This window comes from Rhinichthys klamathensis, unplaced genomic scaffold, assembly GCF_029890125.1.
Source record: "Rhinichthys klamathensis goyatoka isolate OS25496 unplaced genomic scaffold, OSU_Roscu_1.1 h1tg000558l_1, whole genome shotgun sequence".
NCBI classification, from domain to species: domain Eukaryota; kingdom Metazoa; phylum Chordata; class Actinopteri; order Cypriniformes; family Leuciscidae; genus Rhinichthys; species Rhinichthys klamathensis.
Genome location: NW_026607026.1, coordinates 558,784 through 570,000, shown reverse-complemented (window position 1 = coordinate 570,000; position 11,217 = coordinate 558,784). Strand labels below are relative to the sequence as shown.

Below are 11,217 nucleotides of genomic sequence, written 5' to 3'. Positions count from 1 at the left end.
TCATACAGAGACTGACACATTATGAATCCATCATCATAAAAAGACAAAAATTCAGTGTGTTGTTGCACCATTTACAGGTGCAACGTGTAATTTTTGCACCACTACTGGCAGCAAATGGACCTGCAAAAATAAAAACGTATTAAACAAATTTCAAACACTAGAAACGGGTAGTTCCACCACAAACGCAAGGTGTTGTTTGGATGAATGTTAATTTAGTTACATCAAGCCATCAAGCCATCAAAACAAAAAGACTGCGATTATGTTTGTTGATGCTAGTACAGCAGAAATGACATACTATTGACCCAGGATTATTTTCTAATGCAAAATACATTTTAAATATGTAGCTAAATATGCAACCAAATTTCATCTGGAATAGAATCAACTAGGGCTGCACGATTTGAGGAAAATCATGTCATATTGCGATTAATGAGGTCAATATTGCGATTGCGATATAATAAACAAATGGTTTCATGAGTCAACTTGCTTGGTTCTAAAGTAAAATGCACACACAGATTAGTGATCATTCTGTGTATTAATGTGTATTTCTCAACTCAAACTAGCAACAACAACTAAATGAATGATAACACCTATAATGATCAATAAACCATTGATGTCTGGATAAAAATGACGACACCCCCCACATTTTAAACGTTAATTATAGCCATCCAACATTACAGTGATTCCATCATACAATTGAAAGCTATCAACTTTTAAAATATTTATTAGGCTTAAAAAATAAATAACAGCTTTTAAATTAAGTGAACTTCAAACAATCCTCACATAAACCCATAATAAATGCCATATTTACCTGTGCCCTTCCTGTCTTAACAGGTAGGATGGAGGATTTATTTATATACAGAAATTGAATAAAGTTATCAAACAGTCTGCGCTGCATGAATTATAAATTATATATAGACTAATCCTTATTAAAGCTACAAAACTTCTTTAGTCAAGAGCAGTGAGTAATTTTCTGTTCCCTTTGTTCTTTGATTAACTTTACTGACTGAACGCTTTATTCGCTGCTGGCCCTTTAAGAGCAGCCGTTGCCGAGACGCGGATCTCACACGCGCCTCATTCTCTCACAAGCACAACTCTTTTCGTCCATCATAAGACTGCTCTTATGTTATGAAGATAATCGACAAAACGACATTTTGGCATAATTGTGTGTGTTATTGTTCGTTCAAGCTAGAAAGAGAACTGTATTCTGGCACGCGGTCTGTGCATGCGCATTTATACTGGCGCGCGTTTTTCTGTGAGTCACATTCAGGACATTCACAGGCAGCGCGCTCTCTTTTGACTTCTTGTCGTGCAAAATGGTTTTAAGGCATTTGCACAAAGAGCGGGATCGTGTAACACTAGTCAAAGGATGACAAAAAAAAAAGAGATGCTGTGTTAATAGCTCTAATTTGTTTTATTTCATATAAAATCGCGGCATTTTGCGTTATATAATCGCATAGGTTTGACATTGCGATACGATTAATCGTGCAGCACTAGAATCAACCCATCCTAGGTGAAAAAGATGTACTGATTAGGGCTGGGGTAAACGATTATTAATTAAACGATTAGTCTGTCGATTATTTTATCGATTAGTCGACTAATCTAACGACTAATTGAACGATTCTTTTTTGTAACATGGAAATTGCAGGAGTGCACATTCAATCTACAACAATTTTGATCTGGTTCTTACAGAGTATCTACACTGTAAAATGTTTGGTAGGCTACTCAAATGAGCCCTATCACACTTGGATGTGGTGCTCATTTTAATGTTTTCAGTGCTCATAAAAAACATCCGGACTGATTTTTCGGTTTTGTTGACGGGGGTGGGGTTTACATGCGCTTCATAAGGCACACACGCACATTTGCACACACACGCGCAAGGTCTCTCGCTCTCTCCCTCGCTGCGCGCGCTACACGGTTTGGAGCTCGCGAGCTCTAGATTCCGTGAGATTTTAACTAATTTGCGGTCATCAGGGAGCCGCTATCACTATGCGGGAGACTTGGGATGTCAACTCCATTTGACAAAGAGCGCAAATAACGACACCTTTACGTTTGGGACTAAATTTGAAGTATTCCCATACCTTCGATGATTTAGTGCGAGCTGGGGTTTTTTAGGACTTTTTCTTTTGTTGGGACTTTTGCATGGCTTTGTTGTGAATTCTGTGAAGAGGTTGCTGTTTCGTCCTCGATTCTGCAATGTTTCGGTCTCCCATGTGTGTGTGGCGAGCTGTACCGCCGGGAACGGTGCAAAAATATAAATACATAAATAATTAAAGAAGCGTCGACAAAAAAATATGACGTCGACGAATTTTTGACGTCGAAGCGTCGACGTCATCGATGCGCCGCTACAGGCCTAGTACTGATAAATGTACTAAAAATGCATTATAGTATATTTGGATTGTACTAAAAACATACTTAAGTACTTTTTAAATACATTTAATAGTACGTGTTTTTCACCTGAATTATTGTCAGAGCAAATATTTAGACCTCTGGTCGACATGACAAGTACTCGACTCATCTTCAGTCGTAAAATTGCAACCAAATTTCATTCATTTTTTGCCAAGAGTGTACATTTACACCCCTAGTTGACAAATGACGAGTACTTGACAGATTTTGGATTGTAATAATGTGACCAGATTTCATTTTGTAATAGAATCAAGTCAAATTATTGTTAGAGGGAATATTTAGAAAAGTTGACAAATGAGACTCAAATGAGACGTCAGACGCAAAAGGAAAGTCGTATCTTTTGAGTCTTTGAAAGTTTACAAAAACAAAAATTTGGAGTACCATGCACTTATGAATCGTGTTTGGAATAACCGCTTCTCCTCACCATTCATGGCGCCGCTGTCTTTGGTCTCGGCGTGAGCGCTCTTGCCATCCTCGCTGTCTTCAAACCCAGAGCTCTCCTGAGAACTCTCCATGAATCCGGGTTTACGATCCCTCGAGACCTCCTCACGCTCCTCAAAGCCTACGGGAACATCCAGAACCGGCCCGTGGGAGCGGAGAGGATTGGGGAGGAGCGCTGGACCGGCACTCAGGCCCTCGGCACACACCAGAACCAGGAATACTGAACCTGGATGAAAGAAAAAGATGTAACCCACATCCTTCGCTTGTGGGTCAAAATGACCCGAAGTCCTAAAAGTATACGACTGTTTTTTGTTTTTTTTGTACAGAAAGCTTATTTGATTTCATTTTGATAATATGAGATTTGTTTTATTTTTATTATTTTATTTACCTTTAAATTACTAGATTTGATCAATAAATAATCATTTCTCACATTCTTTCAACTTCAATTCAAAATAACTCACAATTTCATGCATAACCCTTTTAATTCAGCTCAACATATCTTACATTGGGTGTCTTTGCTGACCTCTTGTGGAAAAAATAATAATATAACATGATATTTCATGACTCTTGCCACTAGATGGCCTTATAGCTCTATATATGGAGCCAATGAGCCATTCCGTTGGGTCCTAAAGTCAGTTCTTTTCAGTATCCATTCAGATACACATGCAGACATTATAAAATAATTTGGTAAAGTTTTAGGATTTTTAGTTTTTTTCTAAGTGTACTGAAGCATTCCTCGTATTCCATTCATTCCTAAGGGGGTCAAATTGACCCGCGAATGAAGGATTTGTTACTTTTTAAAATTTCAACCTCAAAACTCTTCGAATCCATTACATTTTTTTTTTGTGTATTCGTGGTTCAAGTGCTACAAAAGTCCTAGGGTCTTGGACCCCTCTGATAAACAAATTTAATTAAAAGATGAGTTTCGGGTCAAAATGACCAAAGACAAGGGTGAGGGTTGTAGGATTGAAAATAATCCAAGACATTTGAAATGAACAAAGACATTTGCTTTACTGTTTTCCACCCCCTCTTTCTACCACAAGGATCATTTGGAGTTACTAAAGGCGCAGAGGGGCTGATAGTGATCAAGGCCTGTAGGCTGAGATGTGTGTACTTCGGAGGTCTATGAATTGTCACACTTTTAGTACCGTGGGGGAAGTTGTAATTATCTGATTGGTCAGTTTGAACGTCTCACCTTTGGGTTAAAGTCACATGGTCAGGGAAAGGATAAAACAAGATTGAAACTGTTGCTCTGCCTCTTTTATTCTCTGGGAATTCCCTTTCTCTCTCTCTCTCTCTCTCTCTGGTAGCATTTTACATATATGCTGGGTACAATTAATGGTATAAGTTATCATCATCTCATACATCTATTTTGTAACTATTTTAAGTGTAACCATAACCATATTTTGTCATTAAACCTTTTCAATGACAAATGATGTGCTAACTAGTTTTGATTTGGTATTGACTTGAATTGCTACCGATTGCAATACAATATCGTCACTCTATATAGCAACGCTCTCCCATTAAGCCATTGTAACTGTGCTTATTTCCGTCGTTGGTATAAGTAGCAGTGGGTGGTGGTAATAGACAAGAAATGTACAGTTTTCTACCATCTTGCTGACAACGTTTCTTTAGTCATTCGGCAGTCTTGCAGCTTGAACCCCTGCAGGACATCCACCCTTACAGGGTTTAAATAGCTCACTTTACAGGCCTGGGCTGAGTAAAGACACAAACAAATATGAATAAACAATCTCCTTCACCACAAATGAATCTTTCTCAAACTGTGACAGATGGTTTCCATCAAACACTGACTGGAGACATCTCGAGTCCTGGCCTCAATGGGCTTCAACCACAGATGGCTTCCTATCATGGAGGCTTAGCATTGTGTCTAAAACCAGCCAGTCTTATCTTTCCTCGTCCTACCAGGTCACCACAGGATTAGCGCTGGTTTTAACACTGGGCAGCTGAGAAAATGCGACAACTGGCCTGAAATCTGCAACTAGCCTTCCGTTGGAGCCAAGATGGAGTTTCAAAGCCAATTACACAGTTCTCTAAGTCTGACAGGGCTTTAGTTTTTATTCATGGAGCTGTTTAATGAAACATATTCTCTAGCGAGGTTTGGTTTAATTAAGGAGACCAGCAGGCTGATGTGACTCTGGTATTATATTTAGCAAGTGTGTGATTGTGCGGTAATTAAAAGGGTGGAAAAACTGGGCACTTCCTGCTCCAATTTATGAATAGATCAACTTTCTGGAAACGTTCCAGTGGTTTTTAGAGACTCTGAAGACCCTGGACGTCCAGCGAACTTGAGCCATGCAATGTTGGAGAAATTTCCAAACCAGAAGGCTGTTGGAGAGCATAATCCCAGATAACCAAATGACATTTACTGAGTAAATGCGTTGATTATAAGCCAAAGACAAGCTTAAGACCACTTTGGCCCTGTTTACATCTGGTCTGTTTTGGTCGATTGGATCACAAGACACATTCCCATTTACACCTGGTGTTTTAATCCGTCTCTTTTGTCCACTTTCAACCACTTCTGTTCTGATTTCTTCGAGGGGAGGGTCTATGGGCGGGTAAATGTATGGGCTTTTTCAGATCTTTCGATCTAATGGACAAAATAAGCTTGCGCAATTTACATATGAACGCGGGAAAATAATCAAGAGCATCAGCTTTCGTTTCAGCTCTAAAAGCCGCAAGACCAGTCGAACGCTGCGAGTGTGTGTTAGAAATCAGGAATGCTGAGAGAACATTGTGCTTGGGATGTTCAAACCAGGGTCTCCAGCCTACAAAGTTTAAATCCCGTCTGGCTAGAGCGCTTCCTATAATATTTACACATTAGGTCAGTAGGCGGAGAGTATATGGTCTTTTGTGGCTGTTCGGACACATTCGATCACATGAGAGTCACTACGAAAGCAATCCAGTTGAATGCGTTTTTGACTACCTCTGGAAGTGGTCGAAAGTGGACAAGCTCAAAACGCTTTAGACCCCGTTTACATCTGTATTTAGCGTCGTTATCCAATCAACCAAAACGCATCTTAAAGGGGTGGTTCAGAATTTTGGACATCAGGCCTCATTTCCAAGTTAGCCTTAGTGTTATTTATCAGTGGAGACAGTTTTCAAAAATTTTAAACCAGTCGTTCCGGTTGCATAGTTCGCCGGTGCTAGGCTAGCACGAGTCAACGGTAACTGCTAGCCTGCCATTAAAAACAGTTTAAATAACACTAAGGCTAACTTGGAAATGAGGCCCGATGTCCAAAATCCTGAACCACCCCTTTAATACAGGTGGAAACAAAACATACTACATTTATTCCATTCAACTCGAAAAGTCTGAATATCCAGCGTCCTACTTGGAAAAGTGTAACAGAATGCCACTTGAAGTTGAATGTCGTACACATGCAGAAAAAATGCTAGTATACAATTCTCCAAAATTTGTTCGCTTGACAAACATTTAGCTGCCATGGTGCGTAGTCTCCAAATTTTAGCTGAAAACTTAATGATGCTGAGAACGCCATTGACCCTTGAGTGTCACGTGACCTTTCTTGACAAGTTCAAATAAGATTTCAGAGCTAAGATTATCGACTTGTGATTAATGACTTGTGTCTAATCTTAAAACAAAAGTATCAAATGACTTCAAAAGAATAGTGCACAAGCCGTAGGGACTACTTTCATTGTGTTCATGATGAGCTTGAAATCCCTACATTGTCACTAACAAAAAAACAAAAGGATATAATTAGTTACATTCTGGGGGTGTAACTAATGTATTTTCCTCCATCTTTCTATTGCACTAAACATCTACCAATCCTTACACCAGCCCAAAAAGTGCAGTGGCATCCACCCGGTCACCTTACGTCCTTAGAAAGCGTCAATGTCTCACTCCACTAGATCACATTAATTATGGTTGACGCAATCTTATTTTGCCTCAGTGGACTCCGGTTTCTGCAAGGCTATTTATGACCTCGCTTGATAAGTGAATGAAAAATGTGAATTTGCTGACGGCTAAACCCAAGCACGTCTATCTCTGAGGAACGCTCCTTGGCCTTTCCGCCCCAGAGAAGCTCTCAAAGTTCAGACAAGCGTTAGATAGTACATTAATCATAACAGCTAATACCTCGTTTATAGAGGCTCTGCGGCAACAAACCCTGTCCGGGATATTCACAACGGGGAGAGAGTTGGATAAACTGGATGAAACTGAAGATAAAACATTTGTGAACCTGGACCATAAAACCAGTCAGAAGTAGCACGGGTATATTTGTGGCAAATTGTAAGGGTCAAAACTATTGATTTTTCTTTTATGCCACAAATCATTAGGATATTTAGTAAAGATCATGTTCCATGAAGATATTTAGTAAATTTCCTACCGCAAATATATTACAAAATATATTTTTGTGAGTGGATGCAGCAAAAGCACGAACACAAATGGACAGCTTTAAAGGTTTTCTTAATATTTCGATTTTTTTGCACCCTCAGATTCAAGATTTTCAAATAGTTGAATCTCAGCCAAATATTGTCCTATCCTAACAAACATCAATGGAAAGCTTAATTATTCAGCTTTCAGATCTCAATTTCATAAAATTGCCCCCTGTGACTGGTTTTGTGGTCCAGGGTCACATTTGTCCATTAGCTTGAAGAACAAAACAAGAGGAAATATCTTGCTAAAGATGTGAAATATGCCTCAGACATGTTCTTGACACTGTGGTTTCATATCATAGCACCTGTTTCTGTTTGACTGATTTCAGAAGTCTTAATATAGTGCACATTCATCCGTTCAGACCAATCCCACGCCATCTGATACGAACACAAATCCGTCACATAGCAGCTATTGTACTAAATATACAAGCAGTTTCTCCAGCGCCAGTCTCAGACTCTGTGAAAGAGCCGAGGAAAACCTGAACACAGGATAAGATGATTCACAAATCCTCAATCCCACCAAAGCTTGGCCCAATTTAAAGCGTGAGGCACCTGGACTTCAGCAACACACTGAGAATTTATCCGGTTGCCAATTATTTCTTATCCCCACGTCTTTCTAAAACCTCCCCGTCCCTTTTCTTTTCTTCTCTTCTCGGAGATGAAGTCGAGATAAATGCTGATGTCACCTGACCTGAATGTGTTTCTGGGCTGTGCCAGCTTGCATTGCAGCAGAGCCTGTGGGTGTCGGTGGCATCGAGCACTAGGACTCAGATTTATAGTCGCCAGACTGGCAGCTGCAGGTCTGCGGTTGCTGTCACTGCTAAAGAGAGCACGAGCGGTGCCATAGTACTGAATGATTACCGTATTTCTATACTACGGTATTTAAATTGCTCTCCGTATGGTATGTGTCCAATTAAAGATGATATATCCATGATACTGTAACTACAACTTAAATTAAACGGCAATACTAAGGATGCACTGATATGAACATTTTGGCTGATACCGATAATTCTCTATATTTGAAAACCGATAACCGATATATTGGCTGATAAATCTAAATCCAAATTTTTATATAGTTTGTGAGAGCCTGATTACAAAAAGTCAAAAACAAAAGTCTTACCATTAAAATCCATGACCCAAACACACAATTATAGCGTTCTCATTATAGCCGATATGACAGACTTGTGCCGCACATGTTGCACTGAACTGTATTTTCCTTTTTTGAAGTGATTTCAATCATATTTCAAGCATCATGGCGAGCAGTGTCCATTTGAAGTGTCTCAGCTTAAGGAAATAATACATTATTTATCGGCTTTAATATATCGGCCAAATTTTCTTATCAGGCCGATAACATTAAAAATTTACATATATCGGCCGATACCGATATGGTGGCCGATAATATCGTGCATCCCTAGGCAATACTGTAGGCTACTTTGACTATGAGTTCAAATGTTTACTATATGGCACGCCAAGGTACTTCAAAAAATACCATGGTATAAGTTCAAAAAGCAGTGTGTTACCATAGTAAGACCACAAAAAAGGGAAATAAACTGATATACTGTTGTATTTACATAGTACTCCAAGGAATTGATAAAAAAAAAACCACAATGCCATTAACATGATACCACGACTATAACCTAAATTAAATGGCAATGCAGCATTTTGACAAATTCCCTGACATGAAATGTTTACTGTATGGTACGCCAAGGTATTTCAACGAATTGTAAGAATTGTACAATAGTAACACAACAAAAATGTGCACTACTTTGACAAATACCATGGTATTTACATGATGCAAGGAATTGCAAAAAAAACCCTATGGTAGCATGTCCAAAAATGCCACAGTATTCTATAAATCATGGCAATGAAATGCATATACCATGATATTTACATGGTACACTGTAAAAGTTGTAAATAAAAGATTATTGGAGTGTTTTTACAAGAAAATACTATAGTATTTCAGTCTTTCACATTTAATTCAATGTGTCAGTTGCCATTTCTTTGTAAATGTAAAATTTACCAGCAATTTCTGAGTAAAAATTGTTTAAAAATAACCCTAGTACAATTACTTTCCTACGATTAAGTATATGAAATAAGATAATATAAACCTTGTGATTACTCTACCACATATGTCCCTAAAACACAGTGATACCATGGTATTTACACAGTACTCCAATGCACTTCTCAGAAAACCAAGATATTAACTGTGTATGTTTAAAAAAATACACAATAGTGTAGGAAAGGGAGAGCAAAGACTCACAAATGCACATTAAATCAGGACATGAACAAATGCCAGTGTGGAATGTGATGTTGAACATGGACTTGGATTACGCCTGAATCTGTGCTGGCCATTAAACTAAACAAACCTGACCTGTCCTTGTTGTGTCTGGTCATCGGTCTGTGTGGACAGCAGCACAGAGAGCCTTTTGACCAGCACAATCTGTCAGCCCAGGCCTCATGGGCATGACAAGCTATCACACACACACAGCATGTCAAAAACAATCAGTGTCCACAACAGCTGCAAAATGCTCTTTTCTCAGTTACATGATGATTCATGCTGAAAATCCTGACTGGACCTGAATACACCAGCTCGCCTCTAGATAGAGAGGGAAAGGGGCGTGTGCCGTAATCTGCACTACAGATCAATAACTCAAATATCTGAATCATGAGTGACTGGACTTTTCATACAAGATATTGGATATGATGACGACCACATAAAAAAAAATAACAAATGATCCTCTTAGAAAACAATAAACCCTTTTCTCCACTCATCGCGACAATGAAAAGTCTTGGTCATGATGCAAATTGGTCTCGGACACAGCATTATAAATCAAACCTTGTGCTTACTCTACCACATTATCAGACATCTGAGGCTTTTTAATGATTAAATCATGAAATTATCAGTAGCTTGACAAATATTTTAAAACACAAATACATTCATTTATAAAATAGATTAATAATAGTTATTGTTTTAATAATAAAACTAATATTTTATACTTTAAAATATTTTTAAAATACACAAAAATCTACATGCAAACATTGATTCATTCCACACACATACAAAAAAACAAAAAAAAATTAACTCACCAAACATCAGGCACTGAATAGACACAACTGACATCTCTGCAGCTTTAAATGATCGCAGTGAGGAATAATCGCGTCAGTATTACAGTTCGTTCATATGTGCATCATACGTGACTTACTGACCTCAGCGTGCGCGAGAAGAGACGCACGAGCACCAAATACTCATCGGAATTAAAAACAGAAGGTCAGTCGATAGTCTCGCGCTTCATCCGCCTATCTATCTGGACACGCGTGATAAACACTGGGCAAGAAATGCGAGGAAAACTAGACGGGAGTTTTGTCTGCTGCTCCTCTTGCAGTCAATGAATTAGCAGGGATATATTGAGGATTTTGGACGGTTTGATTCCTGCCTGGCGCAGTGACTGCAGGGATGCTGGGTCCTAAACACCGCCGGGTTTACTTTAGCGACAGCACGAAACGGCCAGCGATGGAAACCTGTCGTCGACCAATCAGAACGCTCTATTTACAATCAACAGTAACACTTTACTATAAACGTCATTAGTTAATATTATGAACTAACAATGAGCAATTACATTTGTTACTGTATTTGTTAATCTTTGTAAACGTTGTTTAATAATAAAAAAAGCTGTTCATTGTTAGTTCACAGTACATTGTTAACAAGATTTTAATAAAGTATTAGTACATTAGTAACATTAACAAAGGTTAATAACTGCTGTATGTGAAGTTCATTAGTAGTAAATGTTAACTAACAAATCTTATTGTAAAGTCTTCCCTTTAATTATTATTTTTAAATTACAAGACATCAGAATTGCAAGAAATAAAGACAGATAAACGGTTTCTAACCCACAATTCTGAGATTTACTTGAGTTGCGAGATAAAACCTAAAAATTTCAAGAAAACCAAGTCAGAATTGCGAGG

General features: G+C 38.5%; 1 protein-coding gene across 1 annotated transcript in view; it reads right to left on the bottom strand.

The window, feature by feature from the left end:
• The window catches only part of podxl2 (podocalyxin-like 2), a 24,565-nt gene extending 13,965 nt beyond the window's left edge, over positions 1-10,600 (bottom strand). Inside the window, exons 1-2 of the mRNA XM_056239323.1 lie at positions 10,342-10,600; positions 2,828-3,070 (exon numbers count right to left, since the gene is read on the bottom strand). Coding sequence (XP_056095298.1) covers positions 2,828-3,070; positions 10,342-10,375 — 277 coding nt within the window. The 5' untranslated portion in view covers positions 10,376-10,600. The remainder of the gene's footprint in view (positions 1-2,827; positions 3,071-10,341) is intronic.
• Between the last annotated feature and the right edge of the window lie 617 nt (positions 10,601-11,217).